Source organism: Terrapene carolina, unplaced genomic scaffold, assembly GCF_002925995.2.
Source record: "Terrapene carolina triunguis isolate 2854851 unplaced genomic scaffold, T_m_triunguis-2.0 Scaffold85, whole genome shotgun sequence".
NCBI classification, from domain to species: domain Eukaryota; kingdom Metazoa; phylum Chordata; order Testudines; family Emydidae; genus Terrapene; species Terrapene triunguis.
In genome coordinates, this window is record NW_020664436.1 from 45229861 (window position 1) to 45252634 (window position 22774).

Here is a 22774-nt window from a genome sequence, read left to right on the forward strand (position 1 = left end):
AACACAGAGAGCAGTGCACTGTGGGTAGCTATCCCACTGTGCAAATGGCCGCAGGGTGCTTTGAGAAGGGTTTGCAATGCCTCATGGGGGTAGGTTCAGCATCACATGATGCAGGTTCCATGGGCATCCTACTAGGTTTCCCAGCTGCCTTTCAACTGCCCTGGTAACCAGCGAGCCAGCCATCTGTGTCAGAAAGCATGGGTCCTGCACTGCTCTTCAGTATCATGCTGTGCATTATGAACACAAGGCTGTGAGAGGAGCTCAACAGGGAAGGGCAGGGGGAGGGCTATTCACCACCACCCTGACCCCAGACTATTCCTTGTTACAAGTGGCATGTCTGTGGCTGCACACCAGAGATATTTGCCTCCCTCGCCTTCTGCTATGCCTGCCACAGCTCTGAATTTTACCCAGCACCGCTGTGTGTCTCTATCATAGCCCTTCCCCTCCATGCCCCAAGCAAATTCCTGCAGCTGACTGGAGCTGTGCCTGCACAGCCTTTCCCCACAGACCCAGAAGATCCACCACCTCCCGTGTACTCCAGGCAGGAGCACGTTTGCTGCATGGAACTGGCCTGCTCAGCTGGGCAGTTGCTATGTGAGCTCTCCCCACCGAGCAAACAGGAAGAGCAAGTTCAAAACTTCCTGGGGCTTTAACAGGAGGGGCGTTCACCTGTGTACCTGGAGTTCAAAATAGTGACCAAAGCGGTCATGGCGGGCATTGTGGGATACCTCCTGGAGGCCACTTAGGGTGATGTAAGCAATACAGTGTTTACAATGACACTGCGTTGCTCTAACTTTGTTGCCCTAAGCTCTACTCCTTTCACCGAGGCAGTTTAATGTTGGCATAGCAGGTGAGTTAAAGTGGCAGGAGGAGCATTGCAGTGTGTACACCTCCATAGTTAGCTGCCTTAGGTTGACAAAACGGTGTAGTGTAGACATGGCTTTAGGGTCGATATAGGTAACACAGTGTTTACATTCATACTGCACTGACCTCAGTACATAGACCATGGCTCAACACTGATCAAGGAGATGGTGTTACTATGTTGGCATAATGGAGAGCTTGCATTGGTGGGAGATAAATTTAAGTGTAGAAATGCACAGCCAGGTTGATACAAGGCAGCTTATGTCAACCTAACTTTGTAGTGTAGACTAGGCCTAAGATAGTTATGCAATTTTCCTCCCTATTTTAAGTTCTTCTAACTTTCCAAAATTTGGTCTGAAATTTCTCATGCTTGTTTTCAGAGAGCCTAAAGGTGATTTTTGTCATTGTTGAGACTTTTGGGTGAAGCCAAGTGGATTTTTTTTAAGATACTATGTAGGAGCAAGAAAAATGCTTTACAGGTTTGAATGTTTTGCCTAAGATGGTGGGTTTTTTTTTTTATTTTTTTTTTTGTGTCTTATTTTAAGTATTCAAATTTGGCGTGTTCATAAGTCTTCAAGGAGAAACACAATCTTTACTAAGATACTACATTAGAAAATGTTTCATTAAGAAATAGTGAAGTTAAAAGTGATAAAAATTTGCTTACTGTGATTACACACACAAATAAATTGCCTGTGAAGTGAAGTTTCTAGTTCCATATAGGCTTTAGGCACTTTTAGTCTGCTTGTAGGGAAGACGCTTTATTTGCATACTGTCAAAGATATTTATGGTAGTATATAGAACAGTAACACACACATAATGATCAACCTCTATCTATGTTGGAATGGTGGTTGGGAAAGAGAACCAAAGACAGAACTTTGTTTAGATTTCTTGTAGAATTTACAGGGGCTGAATTTTCAGAAGTGCTGAGTATCAGCAGCTTCTACTGACTTCAACTAGAGTTCTGGTAACTCAATTTTGAAATTCAGGCCAACAGATTTTAGTAACATGCTCAGATACCATGGCGATCTCAGGACAGACAAATAAAACCCCCATGGATTTTACAATCTAATTTATATAGAAACATGAGTAATGATCAGCACCACATTAATATTAGTGGGGTGATCAAACAGGAGAAGAGAGAAAGAAGTGCTTAGGAAAGCCCTTTATAAAGTGACCGTTGATGGTGGGTGGGTGGGTGGGTGGGTGTGTGTGTGTGTGTGTGAGAGAAAATTTTAGGCTGCAAGCATTTTAGTTACGCTACATTCACTTGTTGGTTAAAATAAAGTCTGGCAGTGGGGGTGCCTGAGTGGAGATTATGATGTGATATGTTGCTAGTTAGTTAGGAGTAATGAATTTGGGGAGGCATTCAAAGGAGATAAATTGCTCTCGTCTTTCCACCTTCTCCCGTTTCTCCCTTCCCAGGACCTCCCCCCCACTGCTGCCTTCTCACTAGCCCTAGAGGGGTCAGCTTCCTGCTCTGGCTGTTGTACCCCTGACACTATTAAAAGTTGCACTCTGCTGCGATTCTTCCAGAATCTTCCTGACACCTACAGTCCTACAGGGGGAGGAGTCAGCAAGGCCATTTACATAGCAGCTAACTCTTTAAAGGGCAAATACCTGGGGACTGTTAAAAGGGTTGTTCAAGAGTTCACAGTTTTGATGAATCACAGAGGAATGGCATGGATTGATAAGGTCACTGACTCTGTGATTAGATACATCCTCCCTATAACAGCAGTTCTTTGTCTCTTTTCTGCTTTTGGCAGTGTTTTTCAGTGGTTTGCACAAAACAAAGCCCACAGTCTCTTTTCTAGCAGTGGCCTTACAATCTGAAACAAAAGCCACCATTATTCCACCTTAGCTCAGGAAGCCAAACTAGGACCCCTAACACTTTTGCTGGCCTCAGAAGACATACAGATTGTTGGTGATTTATTTTAATGCCTCTAAAGTTAAATCACAAAGAGATGGATGCTTTCTTGAAGCCCAGCTATATGGAAGTTTCAAATACATAAAACAATGTATAGCAAGAAAAAAATTGTTTTGCAGCTAAATTTTGTGGACTTTTTAATTTGTATGCCTTTGAAATGAAATGTACTTGATCAGTATCACTAACAAAAAAAATCAATTTCAACTATTGGCAGTGTGACTGCACAGCCAAGGAGTAATAACAAAAAAAGTAACTTTTTGCCCTATGGAAATAGTTCCCAATTTTTTTGTAGAACCTGAGCCACTGCAATGCTTCAAACTCTGGCTGGTTTCCTAACTTTGCTAAAAATATTTTACATTTATTTATCAATCAAGATTGATGAATCTGGGCAATGTTACCTGTCCGGTTTGGCAGTCTCTACGTAAAAGAATAAATGGACACAAATCAGACGTCAAGAATTATAACATTCAAAAACTAGTTGGAGAATAATTCAGTCTCCCTGGCCACTCGATTACAGACCTAAAAGTCGCAATATTACAACAACAGACTCCAACGAGAGACTGCTGAATTGGAATTAATTTGCAAATTAGACACCATTAAATTAGGCTTGAACAAAAGACTGGGAGTGGACGGGCCATTACACAAAGTAAAACTATTTCCCCATGCTTATTTTCTCCCTACCCCTATAGTTCCTCATATCTCCTTGTCAATTGCTGGAAATGGGCCATTTTCATTACCACTACAGTTTTTTTTCTCTCCTGCTGATAAAAGCTCACCTTAACTGATCACTCTCCTTATAGTGTGTATAGTAACACTCATTGTTTCATGTTCTCTGTGTGTGTGTATATCTATCTATCTCTTCCTACTGTATTTTCCACTACATGCATCCGATGAAGTAGGCTGTAGCCCACGAAAGCTTATGCTCAAATAAATTTGTTAGTCTCTAAGGTGCCACAAGTACTCCTGTTCTTTTTGCGGATACAGACTAACACGGCTGCTACTCTGAAACCGGTAATTTTTCTGTAGCTCAAGCTTCTGGAATAATTTAATATGTGAGAATCTCAGCTTTCATTTAAAATACAAAACAAAAGTAGGTTTCTAGCCTTCAATAATGCCAAAATTAACTGGAAAACATGAACCTTGAAAGTTTAACATCATGAGGGAAATTTAAAGATCCCAATTTGTTATTTATTAAAGTCTAATGATTTTTTTTAGCCAGTCATGGTTAATGGTTTTTGAATGCTTGGGATTGGCAATACTGTAAATTTCAGAGATTCCACAATTCCCACAGAAATAAATTGGAGTTTTGGGGACTCAGCACCACAAAAAAGTCAGGACACTTTTATTTAGGTGCCTAAATATGAATTTTGGCCTAAGCTTTCCATTTTAGTTAGTTATTGGGCCTGATTCTGCTTTTGAAGGCACGTGTGGTTCCATTCGATTTCAAAAGGAATATGCAGGAATTACCAGAGGGCACAATTTGATTGATTTCAAACTCATGTAATTACTCTGGAGTTTTTATTTAATACTGCATATATTATAGACACATCCTCCTAAGAAGTCTGGTAAGTGTTCTAAGTGTTAAAGGAATAAATATTAATGAAGTTCATATTTGGCCAGAACCTGCATACGATTTAAAAATCTCTTTCGACACATAGCCAAGATGCAGTGGAATTTTTAACTATGCAAGTGCTCACTTTTATTGTACTATTCAGCATCTTAAAATATTCTGATTCCTCCCCACCATCTTGGGATGTACTTTCACCTTTGGTACGCAGAGTTCTCTACTGAACACAGTTGCATAGTCCACCAGCATAATTTAGTTGAAAGTTAACCAAATCCTAAAAGCTTGTGTGGAGTTTAACTAATCTCTTGCAAATGGTTTGTTTATAACCCTGATAGGTGATTTGCATTGCATATAGAAAGTGAGTATCTGGAGAATTTGAACAAAAGGTCATAGCTAGTTTTCCGGATCTTCTTGAACAACATACTGTATCACTTTGATGTTAACTATACTCTTTAAGGGGACTATATTAAATATTGGTAAACAAAGTGATTTTAAAATTGAAAAGTTTAAGGTTTGAGTATAACTGCCTAAATACTGTTAATCAGTCTTTTAAAATGGACTAAAATGAAAGGTTAATGTAGCAGGATTTGTTTTAAAGATAATGCTGTCTGGGGGGGGGGGGGAAGAGTGAAAATAGTCTTTTGTGCTGCATAAGAACACAGGCATTATACTGATTTGAGCATTTGTGCCTCAATAAGATTTTGTAGCTCCTTAAAAAAGGACAGTTTTATTCATTGTATGAATAGTTCTCACCTGAATTCTAGAGTCCTTGGTAGTAAGCATGTTTCTATGGTATTAACAAAGGGCCCATTTCTAAAGTGGTGCGCAGTCATTCAGCCACACATTTCCTGCTGATCTTGACATGTTAGAGCTTAACAGCTATACACTGAACTGAAAATTTGATTTACACTCAGTAGTATAAACTATTAAACATGTACCTCACTTACAAATTTTAAGAACATGTGTATATATAGTTTTTGTGCAGTTCCTTTGAAGTTTGGCATTCAAAACATGTAAACACATTTTTTGAGAATTTTGTGTGCATATATATTTCCCATCAACATGCAACATCTACTTTTTTTTCAAATACTTTGGCAAATAAAATTGCATACCCACTTAAACCCATGCACAGACAATTATTTGAACCCTGTATCAAGTGTCTTTGCTAATGTCTGTCTAATCTCAGCACTTGGAGAAACTAATTGTTTTTCACATCAAACTGCATTCATGTTCTAGAATAATAGATTTATCATTTTAATTCTGTCTCTGTGGAAAACAAAATAAACAAAGGCAGATAAGTGCTAAACAGGTCTAAATAAACGTCTTGATTAATCTGCTTTGATTTTTTGATGTCAGTGACCTGTTTCTGATGAAGTTGAGTACTCAAAATACCCAATCTTTTGAGGGGACATATGTTCCAAAGTACCCCCTAAGACACCCTAAACAGGGGAAACAATCATATCCATAAAGGTACAGGCATAAAAAATCCAAAAATAGCACAACATTTTCCAAAATAGTTTGATTTAATTAGTTCTCATTTTAGGTATGGTTTTTATGAGCGGTAAGGAGGAGATGTGAAGCTGTATTATGTTAATACGCAGTATAACTATTTTGTGCTAAGATCTATCAAGCCAAGCAAGTGGTCAGGCTGGGTCCTGAAGCCAAGTGCTTCAGGGAAATTTGTTGGTGATGCAGCAGGCGGCACATTTCTTTTTTAGTCGTGACCGAAAGAGCCAGCAGGGTGAAGAATCCTTATATGCACACACAGGTTGGGCAGGTAAGGGGATGGGTGAAATTCTCTCCCAGTTTTTCTAGGCAGCTGCTAATGCAGAGAAAATGTATTTGTGATGAGATAGGACCCTGCAGCATTAGAGGTTGGGACAGAGATCCCCAAAGTGTGGGATGCACCCCCCTGGGGGGCATGAAGAACCATTGGGGAGGTGCTGCAGGGTCCGGGCCAGCCCCAATGGGGTCGGGGAAGGAGCACCACACAGCCCCTCCCTGCCCCCTGCTCTGCTCCGTTTCGGCCCCCAGCCGCGTCCCCGACTCCTGGCCCCGTGCGTGCCTCCCCCGTCCCAATCGTCAGCCACTGGGCACGGCTCCATTCCCAAACCGGGGCTGAGGCTGGGGGCAAGGCTGGGAGTGGAGCCGCACCTGGCTGCAGGGCCGGACTGCTGGCCCCCACCTCCAGCCACAGCCCTGGCTCTGGCCCCTGCCCCACCCCCATCTGCAGCCCCAGCCTGGGCCTCCTTAACCCTGTCCGCATTCCGCCCCCGCCCCCCCAAGCCATGGCCCCACTCCTGAGCCCAGCTCAGGAGCGGTGGGGGGCGCGGACCTCAAAAGTTTGGGGACCGCTGGGTTAGGAGCAGTCATTTGATCAGTGCTGGCCTGTACTCCTTTTGCATGAGCTCAGGTAGCGGGAGTGTAGCACTGATTAGCACGATTTCCCTGCTCTGCTTTGGCATGGGAGGGTGTGTCTACACTGCAATAAAAAAAAAAACCCGGTCACCTGGGCTCCAGCCTGAGCCTGAACATGGACATTGCAATTTTATAACCTCACAGCCTGAACCTGAGTCAGCTGGCATGGCCAGCCACGGGTGTTTTATTGCAGTGTAGATGTATGCTGAGAGTGAAAGGAGGGGATAGATGTGACAAGTTTCATGGCAGCAGAAAATTCTGCAGCAAGGGGCAAATTCTGTGTCCATGGAAATGCAGAATTTTTTTTGCGGTGCACCTCTCCTGAGGTGGCTGTATTTCATTTGAGGGTGAAGTGAGCCGTGTATTTACCTAGTGTATCAGTTTAAGTCTGCAAAGGGCTTTGGGATCCTCCAGTCTGAAGGGTGCTATAAGTGTAAGATGTTATTTTGCAGTCTCCTTTTTATTCTCAACTTCTTGGGAATAGGGGGATAGTACATTACTTTTGTAATTGGGAACTTTCTTCTTGGCTTATAGGGTGTGAGGACTGCAGCAAAAGCCTTATAGGAGAATGCAAACTCCATGGACCACTCATCAGGGTTAAAGACAGGGTTATTCCCAGTCGAGCCCACCTTACCCTACCTCACTACCTCACTTTGCGAGTGCTGGAGCTGCGAGCTGGGAACCAACAGAGTAAGTATCGTAGCTCTTCCAGCTATGGCTTGGGAAAGAAGCGACAAAAAGGTACTAACACTGCTTGTTTTCAGAAGTAACTTAGAGGTGGCATTTTGTTCAGATAGGCTATTTAGAACTATCTTAATTTTCGGTTGAGCACAGCTAAATCCCAGAACCCACCACTAATGGAGACGGAGGGGCAGACAGGCCAAACCTGAGCAGTGCTGTGACCCCATGCACCTGGTGACAACGTCACTTGGTTTGGGGGCCTCATCAAAATGTATTTCTAAGATTTCATTGATTTTATTCAAATTCATGATTTGTGACCTCCATGACAAAATTGTAGTCCTACCTATAGATACTTTAGTTAATTATGACATAGGCGTGCAAAGGGGGAAAGAGGTTCAATAAACAAAGTAGCAATGAAAGAAACAGAATTCAGATGGCATATGAAGGTTCAGTACAATTCACCTTGTCAGCATTGTAGAAAGATTGTATTGTTTCTTTCAGGCCACATGGTAGTTTGTTGGAGTTTGGAGAGAGAGGGGGAATTACAAACTCCTTGCTAATTTACAGATATTCCCCAATGATTGTTATATAACTCTAATTCTGCCTAGATAGTACTGCAGAAAATGAAGGTCTGCTGTGCAGTACTATCAATGTTAATATGGGGGAATAATGGAACATGTAAGATAGCTTACTTTGTACTTTCATAGCTATACCCACTGATTGCTGGAGAGGACAGCCTTGTCAAACATGCCAAAGTGCAGAACCCTGGGGAAGTGATATTTAGTAGCTTACAATAGCCCTGCTGATGCTCATGTCATTTTGACTGTTCCATGCTTCTAGCCCCACAGTTTAATATGGAAAATTGGCAATTCACCGTGAATTAGGTGGTTTTGGAAATGTTACCCAAAGTCCCATTTTAAAAAGTGACTGAAAATTTTACCCATTAGAGCAGTGGTTCTCAAACTTTTGTATTGGTGACCCCTTTCTCACAGAAAGCCTCTGAGTTTGACCCCATTTATAAAGTAAAAACACTTTTTATATTTAATATTATTAAAAATGCTGGAGCTGAAGTGATGTTTTAGGGTGGAGACTGACAGCTCAAGACCCCCCATCTAATAACCTTGCGATCCCCTGAAAGGTCACGACCCCCAATTTGAGAACCTCTGCATTAGAGGTACTTGCCTGATTTACTCCTCAGCCTGAATCTAGGAGAGGAATTCCACGTGTCCATCCTGTTTTACACTTGTTCATTTCCCTCAGTTGAAGATATTTGGGATTTAGATCATGATGTGCATATTCTTCTTAGACTGGTCTTATTTTTATTCACAGTCCTTGGAGTGTTTGCTAAGAAAGTTATACAGAAGAGAACACAATTTGGTCCTTATGTTGGGAAACTATCTACAAAACTTACCCACTATGATGACAACAGGCTAGTTCTACAGGTAATGAACTCAGAGGTTCAGCTGGGCTTTGGAGGATTTTCTTTGCTGGGTTCTAAACTATTGCAGCAGGGTTTGTAATATTTCAAGTGGCATAACCATCTCTCTCTTTCCTATTCAAGTTTCATAAGCAAGAGTATTCATACTGCACATGCAGTCATGTCCAAAGTTTCATGATTTTCAGGTCAGTGTAACTTTAATTGCCAACTGGTTTTCCAATTTTGATCTAGTGATGCATAATTTGATACAAACATAATATATGATGCAGACCAATTTGATCCTCTAGTGTAATGCTGAGGTGCTGGCATGTATTTGCCCAATCTAGAATTTGTCCAATCTATTTTTAAAATGTCTATAGCCAGGGGTTTCCACTAGTTCAATGGGAGTGTTATTCCTCAGTCATTGCTGTTAGGAAATTTTTCCAGAGGGTTTGAAAGAGCAGGCAGAGCTTTGGCAAAGTCTGTCCTTTTATATTTTCACTAACCAGTAATCCAGGCACCATTTGACTTTATGAAAAACACAACCCACTCACACCAAAGATTAATCTTTTTCTGTGGGTGAGTCAGCAAGAGTGGCAGCAACTGGTTAAGGCACCTGTTCATTGAGGAAAACAGGATAATAGGGGGCAAATATTTTTTAATGTAAACCACAAGAGAGACAACCTTTGACATATTGCTTATAGCATTTGTTGTTGTTTTGTTTATTTTGGTTGTAAGCTATTTAGCCATGTCTTCCTATGAGTTTGTACAGTGCCCAGCACAATGATGAGAGCTTTTAGGCACTTCCCCAATGCAAATAAATAATATACATCTTAAAGTTGTGTACAGTTGTATCTAGGTATGCATGTACCATCCTAATCAAGCACACCTTTGTTTAAATTTAAAAAATACTTGTTTACAGTTATTAGCCTTGAATCCCTTCTGGATTACACTATCCACTGCTAGCCTAGCCATCTGCAGGCAGGCCCATGGACAACCAGTGCCACCCTGAAAGTGACCAGCAATCGCTGATACAATGCACCTCGTAGGAACCCCACTAGCAAAGGCTGCCTATAGCCTCTGCCAGCAAGTTAAAGCTGTCCTCCGATGGAACCCCTTTGGGAGGTTGACAGTGCAAAGAACACCCACCCGTCTTCTGGGGGTGAATACCCACCTCTGCCCCCCTCCAGGCACAGCAACTTGTACTGGGGCAGGGAGTATAATTTATAACAACTATGCCAGTTTGAGTGAATCAAACACTCGTTAGTTTCCTCCTCTTAGCTGCCTTTTAACCAAGCTTTACACAATTCCTCTGTCAGTCCCTCTATCCCCTTAATTATCTTAAGATTTATATTCTAAATGGCTGATGAGTTACCTCATGAGATGGAGAGAATGGCGTGAGACTTTACCCTGAATTTCTTTCAGCACAACAGCAGGAGCTTTGCCTTCTGTCTGCCAGAATCCTGACTGTGACTGAGACCAGCATTTATGCAGCAGAAATGTATTTTCATCAGCAACTACAATGTTAGATGGAAAGCTCCCAAAGGCAATGGAAATGTAGAGTGTTTCACATAATTGCTTCTTAACTCTCAAGAGCTTTCAAATGACCAGTGGAGCAGATAAATGGCATATTTGTGCATGAAATGTCAACATACTGAAAATGGACATACTGCTACAGCAAGACAATCCATCTTTCAGTGCATGTCACTGAAGGGTGACATCCTGTCAGCAGATCTGAAGCCTCTTGCCCAACACATTCCTTTCTTTTTCCATCTAAAAGGAATCCAGAAGGAATAAAGTAAAGCAGAGAGAATGAGACACTTTCCAGGCATTGTCATTCATTAGTATGATGTCCTTATTGTTATGGGAATACAGCATGTGGTCAGTCAAGAGGGATGAGTGTTGACATATCAGTATACTGGATGTTATCCCATTAGACTTATCTGAATTATATTATTGTTCCATGCAAAACAGAACTTCAGTACAGCATTGAAGGTTGAGATATCAAGCACTTAAGAAATGCATTACAGTTCAAAGCTTATCTTTCTCCCTGTCTGCTTAGGCTTAAACCTTAAAATAGCTTTTTACATCATTCTAAAAATTGTCAAATAATATAACCTGTAATTACATATTTCAAAAAATACCTGGTTATTTCTATACCTGGGCCCCTCAGAAATTGTACAGTCTTAACTTTTTTTTTCAGTTGGCTCATTTAAGTGTCACTTATTTTGTTTTTAAAAACATCTTTGTATGGAAAAAAAATATAAAAAGCATTGTCCCTGACTCAAATTCAACAAAAAAAGGTTAGTGTGTTCCTTTCCACAGCTCTGTTGTAACTCATCCCTTCTCCCATAACCTCTCTCCTTTTTCTTCAGGTATTGAAGGACGGCAGAAAGTACTTTCTGGATGCTCCCAATGAAGACTGTGGTAACTGGATGATGTTTGTCCGACGGGCCCGGAACCAGGAAGAACAGACCCTTGTAGCCTATCAGTACGCTGGAGAAGTCTACTTCACAACTGTTAAGGTAGTTAGGGCTACACCACCTCACATGACTACCATTCAAATGATAGCTTACTGTAACCAAAAACTGAGGAGACTGGCTCACCTCATTACAGATGAGAGGCTGATTATAGTTAAGTAACCTCCTCTCCATTACATACATCTCTTCATAACACTTAATGTTCAGTCAATCAAACAGGCTGCTTACTGGGCCTTCTGACTAGACCAGGGGTTCTCAAACTGGGGGTTGGGAGGTTATTGTATAGGGGGGTCACAAGCTGTCAGTCTCCACCCCAAACCCTGCTTTGCCTCCAGCATTTATAATGGTGTTATAAATTAAAAACACATTTTTATATATTTAAGGGGCATCTCACTCAGAGGCTTGCTATGTAAAAGGGGTCACTAGTACAAAAGTTTGAGAACCACTGGACTAGACCTAATGTGCCATGGAATCTGCTGCAAGGGCTGGGAAAGAAAATGATAGTGGTGGTAAAAAAAACAACTCAAATAGCATGGTTGATAATTGTAGTTTAAGCATGGCTGTTATAATTTTTTTTTTTTAATCTGAATTAGTTTGTGAGGAGCTTGCTCTAGCAGTATTATATCCAGCACAGCTTTGCTCTGGAAAGGACAAACAGTACCTTTCTTTTCTTACTTATATAATGAAACAACTTTTTGGAGACCAGTTGCTCAGAAACTGGATACTAAACAGAAAACTTTGAAAGCTCTGCAGTACTGAATACTATACTCGAGAACAGTGATTTAGTTGGAGACTTACTTTTCAGAATTTCTAGCACTGTGATCCTGTTGCAAGGTGACCAGTTTCTGATAGATTCTCTGGATTATTATTTTTCTGAGAGAAACTCTGTATTTATAAGTATCAGAGGTGTAGCCGTGTTAGTCTGGATCTGTAAAAAGCAACAGAGAGTCCGGTGGCACCTTTAAGACCAACAGATGTATTGGAGCATAAGCTTACGTGGGTGAATGCCCACTTCGTATATAGCAACTTGCTTCTTGGGTTTGTTTGTTGTTTTGACCACTATAAAGACTACAGCAGCTGTAAATCGTAGTTTACTATAAGACTATGCAATTTTATTCCCTTACCATCTCACAAAGCTGAAGCTTTTCTAGTAATGGAGTAAATGTGCCATATTTTTCTTGTTTTGCTTTTTTTATTAACCATATTTTACTTGAGCTACTGTATATCATGTCTAAAGAAGTAATACTTTAGAGGCCTAGGAGTTAGGAACTCACAATATCTAATACCACCTCTGCCCCATATTTTCTGTGCGACTTTAGGCAAGTTATTTAACTGATTTCTCTCCATTTCTCCATCTGTAAAATGGGAATAATACTTACCTACTTCACAGGAGTGTTGCAAGAATTAGTTAATGGTGTAAAGTGCTTTTAAGATATACAGTGCTATAGAAGTATTATTAGTATTGGGCTACGTAAGAAAGTTAGTGTAAAAAGTGACAGGTGGTAACATGTAACAGATTGTCACATTGTCTTGTAGAGGTGAATAATAGATCTGTATTCAGGATTCTGGAGCAATCCGCAGTACTTTTGTGATTTTATACAAAATATGATTACATCTATGCTATACAAGTAAAACCAGTAGTATCATTATTTGGAAAGCACAAACAAATGCTTTTTAGGACTGTCAAGCGATTAAAAAAATTAATTGCGTTAATCGCACTGTTAAACAATAATAGAATACCACTTATTTAAATATTTTTGGATGTTTTCTACATTTTCAAATATACTGATTTCAATTACAACACAGAATACAAAGTGTACAGTGCTCACTTTATATTTATTTTTAATTATAAATATTTTCATTGTAAAAAACAAAAGAAATAGTATTTTTCAGTTCACCTAATACAAGTACTGTAGTACAATCCCTTTATAATGAAAGTTGAACTTACAAATGTAGAATTATGTACAAAATATAACTGCATTCAAAAATAAAACAATGTAAAACTTTAGAGCCTACAAGTCCACTCAGTCCTACTTCACCCAATTGCTCAGACAAACAAGTATGGTTACAATTTGCAGGAGATAATGCTGCCCACGTCTTGTTTACAATGTCACCTGAAAGTGAGAACAGGCGTTCACATGGCATTGTTGTAGCCAGCATCGCAAGATAGTTATGTACCAGATGTGCTAAAGATTCATATGTCCCTTCATGCTTCAACCTTCATTCCAGCAGACATGCGTCCATGCTGATGATGGGTTCTGCTCGATAACGATCCAAAGCAGAGCGGACCGACGCATGTTCATTTTCATCATCTGAGTTAGATGTCACTAGCAGAAAGTTGATTTTCTTTTTTGGTGGTTCGGGTTCTGTAGTTTCTGCATCTGAGTGTTGCTCTTTTAATACAGCTGAAAGCATTGGCCACACCTCGTCCCTCTCAGATTTTGGAAGGCACTTCAGATTCTTAAACCTTGGGTCGAGTGCTGTATCTATCCTTAGAAATCTTACATTGGTACCTTCTTTGTGTTTTGTCAAATCTGCTGTGAAAGTGTTCTTAAAACAAACATGAGCTGGGTCATCATCCAAGGCTGTTATAACATGAAATATATGGCAGAATGTATGTTAAACAGAACAGGAGACATACAATTCTCCCCCAAGGAGTTCAGTCCACATTATTTTTTTAACGAGCATCATGTCCTCTGGAATGGTGGCTGATGCATGAAGGAGCATACAAATGTTCAGCATATCTGGCATGTAAATACCTTGCAACGCCGGCTACAAAAGTGCCATGCGAATGCCTGGCCTCACTTTCAGGTGACGTAAATAAGAAGCAGTCAGCAGTATCTCCTGTAAATGTAAACAAACTTGTTTGTCTTAGCAATTGGCTGAACAAGAAGTAGGACTAAGTGGACTTATGGGCTCTAATGTTTTACATTGTTTGGTTTCTGAGTGCAGTTATGTAACAAACAAAAAATCTACATTTGTAATTTACACTTTCACAAAAAAGAGATTGCACTACAGTACTTGTATGAGGTGAATGGAGAAATACTATTTCTTTTGTTTATCATTTTTACAGTGCAAATATTTGTAATAAAAATTATATAAAGTGAGCATTGTACACTTTGTATTGTAATAGAAATCAATATATTTGAAAATGTAGAAAAACATCCAAAAATTAAATAAATTTCAATTGGTATTCTATTGTTTAACAGTGCGATTCATCACAATTTATTTTTTTAATCACATCAGTTAACTGTGATTAATCAACAGCCCTAATGCTTTCCCTTCAAGGTTGTGATAATGAGTTAGTCAAGCTATATTTTCTTGCATAATTTAAATGTTACAGGCCAAATTCTTTGCAGGTGTAAATGAGCGCTGTTCTATGGAGCTGTGCTCATTTATTCCAGGAGAAAATTTGGTCACACACATCTAACATGAAGAACAGGGTACGGTGGATCGAGTCTTACTAGCCTGGGTGTATTCTGCATCATATGAGAGGCTGGTTCAATAGTCACCTTGCTCCTCTCACTCCTGAGAAAAAGCATTGCTCACTGTATTGTGGGAGTGTAATGAACTGTTCCTGGGAGAGAGAGAGGACCACTTGCTATACTAAAGCACATCCTGCTCTTTGCTTCATAGAGTAGCCATGGAGTTGATCACAGAGGAAGATATTTCCTACAGGCAGGAGAAAGAACACCATAAATAACATCTGTTAATAGTGGTAAAAAGTGGTGACACCTCCCCTCCCCTTTATAATACAGAGATGAAGATCCTTAAGATTCAGTTTGGAACAAAGAAAGGAAACTGCAATGAGACAACACTGCTGCTACAAAATGTGTATATGTACATGTATGTCATTTTTGTTTGTGACACTTCTTTAGCTCTCACTTGCCTATTGAGTGACTAGAGGACACTGTTAGAGAATTTGGTGGAATACTACTGCGAATGACAAATCGCTACAACACATTTTAAAAACAAAAATCCCACAGTATACAAGTGAGTAAGCATCATCCATGCTCAAAGTCCGTCTGGCCATTTAAGAATTTCTGTGTATTACCCCATCATTCCCATGTTAAACACTGATGCTAGGAAAAAACAAAAATATTGATGTAAAGAAGTCACACATTGTAGCACAAGACCCAGCCATTGATCTTCTTTGCTGTTTCCTGCACAGCAGCATGGAAATAATTTAACGAAGTATATAAGAGTGAAATGCTAATGTATTCACTGCTGCCCACTCTGTATTTTTCTGTAATTGCATTATTATTGGCTAAATATATTATGATTACATTAGTCTTAACCTCAGTGACCTTCGTTAAATTTCCTCCTCCGTCTTTAGGAATTGTACAAATAAATAACTGATTTTTCAACTCACACTGAACAGTACTTAAAAAAAAAAAAAGGTTGAATTTTGAAACTAAGCTGTGAACCACGGTGCCTAGGGTGCCAAGGCCAGGGCAGGCTGCTAAAAGGAGAGCAGATTCTCCCAAAACTGTGCTCCTGCCCCCACACTGGTTATCAGGAAGCTAAAAAATAAAGAAATCACTCAGCTCCCTTTGAATTCCAGTCTCTGGCTCCCAAACAGCAAATAGGTCCAGTAACGTGAGAAATTATTTAAAACTCTAGTCACTATACAAAATGTTCTTCTGATCCCCCAAAGGGCCACCCACATAACCAGCTCAATATTAGGTTGGATCTTACCCAAAATACCATGCTGCCAACAAATCTTTTAGTATCTAAAACCAAAGGTTTATTAGAAAAGAATGAGAAGAGAGTCATTAAATGGTGAAAGCAATTATATACATACATAAGATTTCAGAGTCCATATATCAGGTTCTTAGCAGCACTGGTGAGTTTGCTGGCTTGTGGAGTCCCTCTGGAACACATCCAAAGCTTGGATGGGTCTATCAGTCCTTTGTTCAAAGCTTCAGTTCGTAGAGAAGTTACTCCAGAGGTGAGAAGCAGGATTGAAGACAAAATGGAGAAGATGCAGCTGCCTTTCAATAGCCTTTGCCATGTGGCCTGTACGTCTTCTGTCCCAAACCCAAGCTCACGGGCAAGAAAGAGCTCTTGTAATCCCCTGTCCACAGGCATGTCCCTACATGTCTTGCTGACTCATAGGCATAGCTCCTGCCTTCTCTCAATGGGTTCATTGTCGAGCTGATTGGCCATCCAACGGCTAGATAGTCCCAGACAGATTGGCCTCAGCAATGTCATCCAGAAACAGCACAGGTTGGAGATGCAGATATATCATACATATTTATAACTCACGATACAAAGATGATACATACATATAAACAAGGCCATTATACTTAGCAAATCAGAACTTTTCCACTGATACCTTACATGGCACATCTTGTAAGATTCATTGCAATTTTATAATATTGGTATCAATGATATTATAAATGGGCATATTCCATACAGCATCACATAAGCTATCAATGGTTTAAACAGATATGAAGAAAACAGTTGCTGTAAAGGTAACAACTAGACTACCACCTGTTTTAAATAAGATGTAAAAGTTTCCTATAGAAACAAAGACAATACAAGTAAATACTGGGGATTTTTTTCCATTCACAGCCAATTGAACCCCACACAGAATTAAAAGTGTGGTATGCTGCAGATTACGCCAAGTTTATGGAAGCTTCTGCAGTTGTCATCAAAGAAGAATCTGATATCTGTGCTTTATCACCAGTTTTAACAACAGTAAGTGTCCAAGGACTGCATCCAACCCAACACCTGGCCTTATCTCAGAAAACCTACCTGCTCACCTTGCCTCAGTTCACATGACAGAAAATGATTGTCAACTAGTCTAACACTGAATTAACAGTTTCAATCAAATAGCAAAAGAAAAGTATTATCTGGAGCTCTATTACTTTGTGTACTGTACTTGTACTCTAAATAGGGCACGATACAGTGTTGGCATGTAATGGTAAACTCTGGAAAGATTAGCATGCTGGCATATATTCTTGGGAAACTGAGTACACCAGTCCTTAAAATTCTCCTTTCACCCGTTCACTGCTCTAGCTTGTTATGTCCTAATTCTTTGGCATACATGTGCTGCATGTTACAGCGCCCGCCCCCTGCCCCCTACCCCCCCCCCCTGTGTTAAAGCACAAAAGCTATTACATCTCATTATTTTCTTCTTTCTCCATGTCTCTATGGAGAGAGACAGACAGACAGACACCCTGCATTGTTGGCAGAATAATCCCACAGGCCCATGGCTTCTGTACAGCTGCAGTATCACAGTTTGCTCTCAGTCTAAAATTAAGTGGAAAACTTGACTCAGTCTTAACTATGGAATTGTGACTATCGCTTCCATAATAAGAACAAGCACAGAGACACTGAAATTTACTATGCAGAGGGGAAAAAAAATAACCAAAGGCTCAACAAGAGCTAGAATAGCAATAAACACCAGACAACAACATGGAAATAATCATTTACCCAATCATTTGTTTTCATGCTTGTACACAGCTAAGAATAATATGTCTCCAACTGAACAGCAGTCTGGGCAGCACAGTTACGTGCTGTGCCTGTCACCAAGGGAAGTGAGAGGCCTTGGGAAGACCAAAGACAACATAGGGCTGGTGAGAAGAATGTGACCTCTCTCTCTTTGTAATGGTTAATCTGAGGGAACTGTTTCTGTTCTCATTGCAGAGAGAGTGTGCCGACGCCTGGATATGCTCCAATTGTAGTAACGTTTTTGGGACTTTAGCTCTGCTGGAATCTCACCAATGCATCAGTAAAGACAAAGCACTTCTCACCAGCTTCAGACCAGCAAATAAATTAGAACCTCTAAAAGCAAAGGGCAAAACCAAAGGCAAACTGAGTGAAACTGGCCTGGGCGCAAGCATTGTCCAGTGCTATGGGGCCATTTCCTGTTCCCCTAGTGCAAAGTCTACCTGTGCCAGCTCAGGAAGTGTTTGCGGTTCCATTGTGAGATTTGTGCCTACATGGAGAAATGGTCAGTCTTCACTACTAAAGGAAAGAGAAGCGAAGCAGCCAGACAGTTATCGCTGCCGCCTCTGCGGGAAGATATTTGTTTCTGTTGAAAAGCTCACAGCCCACACTTATGCCCACACAGGAGAGCGTCCCTACAGGTGTTCCCAGCAGGGATGCACGAAAGCTTTCATTTCCAAATACAAACTGATAAGGTACATCTCCTGAAGGGATAGCAGCCCTTCCCAGTGGGGGTGTGGGGAGGAAAAGATGTATTTTCTTGGCATGCACTAGTGACAACTACTCGCTAAACTCCATTGGTCATATTTCTATATAGAATGTTAAGATTTAAATAAATGCTGTTCAAGGTGCGTGAATAATACAGATTCACTGCCATCTGTTGCTTATAAGGATCCATTCTGATAGCATGTGCATACACCTGAGCCCCAAGTCAGGGGGCTTATATATGGCTCCTTTCTTCTAAGGAACTTGAGCACTTCACAAACATTAAATTGATTACGTCACACCTCACTTCTGAGAGTAAGTGTTATACCCCTTTTACAGATGAGAGAACAGGCACAGGGAGGATAAATGAGTTTTCCATTGTATTCCAACGAGTCAGTGGCAGGACAATAGGTATTCCAACTCCCAGTCCTCTGTTTTAGGCACTAGCTAGCCTCTGCCTCTCAAGTACAATTATAATAGCTATTCAAAAGGTGTTTCTTGCAGTAATGTTCATCTAGCTCTACAGACTATAAAAAAACCCACCAGTTTGCTATTTAACAGAGTCTGGCTTTTTGAAAACTGTTACCCTAGAGAGCGTAAGTGCCTTCATATTGTGAAGCTGTATCCCACTTGTGTGCATGAGTTCTGTAAACATGTTGTTATTCTTCTGTCTTAGGCACTCAGCCACCCACTCTCCACAGAAATCTCACCAATGTGGTTACTGTGAAAAGACCTTCCACAGAAAGGACCATCTGAAAAATCACCTTCAGACTCATGACCCCAACAAAATGGCCTTCAAGTGTGAAGAGTGTGACAAGAAGTACAACACCAAGTTGGGTTACAAACGACACCTGGCTCTTCATGCAGCCACCAGTGGGGACCTTACCTGCAGGGTGTGTTCCCAAGAGTTTGGAGGCACTGAAATGTTGTTAGAACACCTCAAAACTCATGCAGGGAAGCCAGGCAGCAGCACCAAGGAAAAGAAACATAAGTGTGACCATTGTGAACACTATTTCTATACCCGCAAAGATGTGCGGCGTCACATGGTGGTTCACACAGGCTGCAAGGACTTCTTGTGCCAGTTTTGTGCCCAGAGATTTGGGCGCAAGGACCACTTGACTCGCCACATGAAGAAAACACATCCACAAGAGCTGCTGAAGGGCAGGTTGCAGAATGGTGACTTGCAGGGTCTCTTTGCCCCTTTCTCTCCATTCAGACTGAAGGAAGATGCCAGTATCCTGTCCTCTTTTCCTGAGAGGGCTTCTATGCAGCATGGGCTTCCGAACACATTAGAAGCAGAAGAGTATAGCAGCCCACATATTAACTGTCAACAAAGCCTACAGTCTACTCATCCCTTTGAACCTCCTCATTTGCTAAGGATGAGCTGTGTAGATAGTCTCTCAGCCACTCATTCTAAACCATCTCCACCATCAATTCCTACCAACCAGAATCTTCATCGGCACAACAAATATGAACTGAGTACTACCTCATTTGCACCAACATCCCTCAAAAGCCTACCCATCGAAGTGGATGTTAAAGCTCATAATGTGAATTTGCTCGAGGACCTGCCTTTACCAGAACCTCACAAAGTCAATCTGGAAGAAGCTTCCTTGGGGGCTGCAGGCGATGCTGGCAAGTACATATTGCACAAGGAGACTGTGACAACAGTTGAATCTATTAGCATGCCCTCCATGGATCTTACTCATATACTGGGTTTCTGGCAGTTCCCTCAGAGTGATAACCAGAATAACAGTGGGGACATCACAATGGCATTTGGTCAGGAGGAAGCACCACACAGGCTGAGCTGCCTCAGCCATCAGCAAGGTGCACAGCTGGCTCTGGGTGGAGTGGCCTTAAATCAGCTTCATCATGTCCCACATTCTTTTCCATCCAGTACAAATTCTGCAACATTGCCTCATTTTCACCATGCATTCAGATAACTACCACCTTTTTTAGGGCTCCTTTTCATACCCAGATTTGCGAAGGAGAAAAGCCCTAAGCCATCTTAAGAACGTTTAAAAAGGACATTATAAACATTGTAGAATGTTCCAGGAAGTAACAGAATGAATAGATGTATTTTATATAATACTTACTAGTTTCGTAGCATATGACACTTGCAACAATGCCATATTTTCCCCTCAATACCCTCCATGTTTTTACACTTAAACCAAATAGTTGAACTAGTGTTCTCCAGTGGAAATACAAATGTATCTATAACAGGCACAAAACATGATGGCTGCTATGGGGATGAGGGTGGGAAACATAACTTTTTAAATGAGCCATGACTTGCAGTAATTTTATACAAATGACTTGAACATTGTTCATATGTAGAATCTAGGAGGGTCCAGTAGGTTTTTATGGCAAGCACTTAATCACTGAGCTTTAAGAATTTTTAATTTAAGTTGTGACTTCCTTCACTTATTTTATCTCCTCTCACTTTTTTGAAAACAAAACATGGCTGTGGTGACTAAGTTGAACTAGAATTTGTTTTTTTGAAGTGCACTTCTGCTGTGTGTGGAGATACGGTGTTTTCTCCAGGGCTGGAAATAACTACCACCGTCGTAGCCTAAGAATAGATGTCTTGTATAAACGGCTTTTTCTGAAGAGGCAATACGTGGTTAAGACAATACATTGATTTTAATTTAGACCTTGATCCTGCAAGATGCTAGGCATTCTGGGCCTAATCCAAGAAAGCACTTAAGCCTATACTTAGCTTTAAGCGCAAGTAGTCCATTGACTCCAGCACACTCAGCCACTTGCACAATCTAACTCTCAGGCTATGTCTACACTAGCACTTTTGTCGGCAAAACTACACCCCGACTAACAAAAGTTTCACTGACAAAAACGCCGGTGTGGACAGCACTATGTCAGCAGGAGATGCTCTCCCGCTGACTTATCTACCATTGCTTGTTGGAGGTGTTTTAATTATGCCGGCTGGAGAGTTCTCCCCCTCTGGCATAGAGTGACTACACAGGAGACCTTACAGCAGTGCAGCTGTGCGACTGTACAGTCCGTAGTGTAGACATAGCCTCAGTAAAGATTATGTTCCCCATCCAAGCAAGCTCTGTTCACTTTTGGTTGATGATGGCCTTTGTTTCATCCAGAAAAGTGATTCATTGTAAAAACAACAAGGAGTCTGGTGGCATACAGACTAACACGCTACCCCTCTGATACTTATTCAGTGTAACAATCTGTAGCATAAATGTTTCTTGGCAGCTAAACTACACTAGCAACATAAGCTTGATGTTACAGTCCTCAACATGTGCATGGTAGCTTTTGTTGCAGTCAATGACTGGTCTGCATCCAGAAGGACTGCAAGATCAGACAAGGTCCCACCGTGTGTCTTCCACAGCTACATACAATGTCTAACCCCCACTAAAGTTGGATAAATATATAGCAGGTATGAAAATGTTAAGTAATTTTATATTTATGGTTTCAGCACAGTAGTATTTAACAGGTTATATCTGGCCATTAAGTTACATTCATATGTATAAACCAAAACAGAAATATGCTCTTTTTTGTTTTTGTAAGTTGTCTGTATATATTTCCTTTCTAAATGTCTTCAGGTGTCAAAGTGCCATCAACTGACAAGGTATGGTGAACTCATGCAAATTGCAAAAGATACCACACTTAAAAAAATTTTTTTTTTTTTAAAAGAAAACCTTCAGGGTCCATCTATCTCTCGTAAACCACTTCACAAAGATCCTGTGTTTTTAGTTTGCTGCTTTTGCTGATTACTTTTCTATGTTTTCTTTTGATCCAGAAGAACAAAGTCTAAATCCCACTAGGTGCTCTCTGCCCTCAAGTCCCATTGTTTAAAAAGAGATTGATTTATTAATGAACTACTAAAAAAAGCCCTTCTCTGAAAAATTCAAGAATGATAGTGTATGTCTGTTGTGCATTTTTAAATTATTCTAGGACGTTATGGATAAAGCTTTAAAAATTTGTTGTGTGGGTGTAGATTTAGATTAATTCATTTACTGTGTTGTCCTTTCTAATCTTGCATATTGTATTCACTTTGCTTCATCCACTATTGTATCTCTTTAACAATATGGATGTTTATAGGCATTGTCTAAACATATAATATTAATGAGCATTTTATCAGCTTGGTTTGAACTTCTGCAAAGAGGTGTAACTAAATATTTAATAATTTTCCTTCACTTAAAGGTCATGGTTAAAAGAAAATGCAACACATGAGCTAGAATCATGATCATGCTCTGTATGGAAATGTTCAGATTTACGATCCATCAAGAGAACCTGTTCCC

At 40.5% G+C, this 22774-nt stretch overlaps 2 protein-coding genes across 2 annotated transcripts; both read left to right on the plus strand.

Moving 5' to 3' along the window:
• The first annotated feature begins 6041 nt into the window (after positions 1-6041).
• LOC112120851 (PR domain zinc finger protein 10-like) lies at positions 6042-18516 on the plus strand. Its single transcript, XM_029911048.1, has 6 exons — positions 6042-6129; positions 7305-7460; positions 8781-8893; positions 11244-11393; positions 16926-17051; positions 18003-18516. Exons 1-6 carry the CDS (start codon positions 6042-6044, stop codon positions 18510-18512), a joined length of 1143 nt encoding a protein of 380 aa, XP_029766908.1. The 3' UTR covers positions 18513-18516.
• A 618-nt stretch (positions 18517-19134) lies between these two features.
• PLAGL1 (PLAG1 like zinc finger 1) lies at positions 19135-21322 on the plus strand. The gene has a single exon (XM_024220008.1). The coding sequence runs from the start codon at positions 19148-19150 to the stop codon at positions 20447-20449; it is 1302 nt and encodes a 433-aa protein (XP_024075776.1). The 5' UTR covers positions 19135-19147; the 3' UTR covers positions 20450-21322.
• Positions 21323-22774: the final 1452 nt, after the last annotated feature.

Bases quoted from the DNA above. Each gene is read 5' to 3' on its own strand.
- LOC112120851 (XM_029911048.1), top strand. From the start codon at position 6,042: ATGCAGCAGGCGGCACATTTCTTTTTTAGTCGTGACCGAAAGAGCCAG. The intron at 7,461-8,780 runs GTAAGTATCGTA...TTTTATTCACAG, and splicing joins GCGAGCTGGGAACCAACAGA to TCCTTGGAGTGTTTGCTAAG. The intron at 11,394-16,925 runs GTAGTTAGGGCT...TTCCATTCACAG, and splicing joins TCTACTTCACAACTGTTAAG to CCAATTGAACCCCACACAGA.
- PLAGL1 (XM_024220008.1), top strand. From the start codon at position 19,148: ATGAGTTCTGTAAACATGTTGTTATTCTTCTGTCTTAGGCACTCAGCC.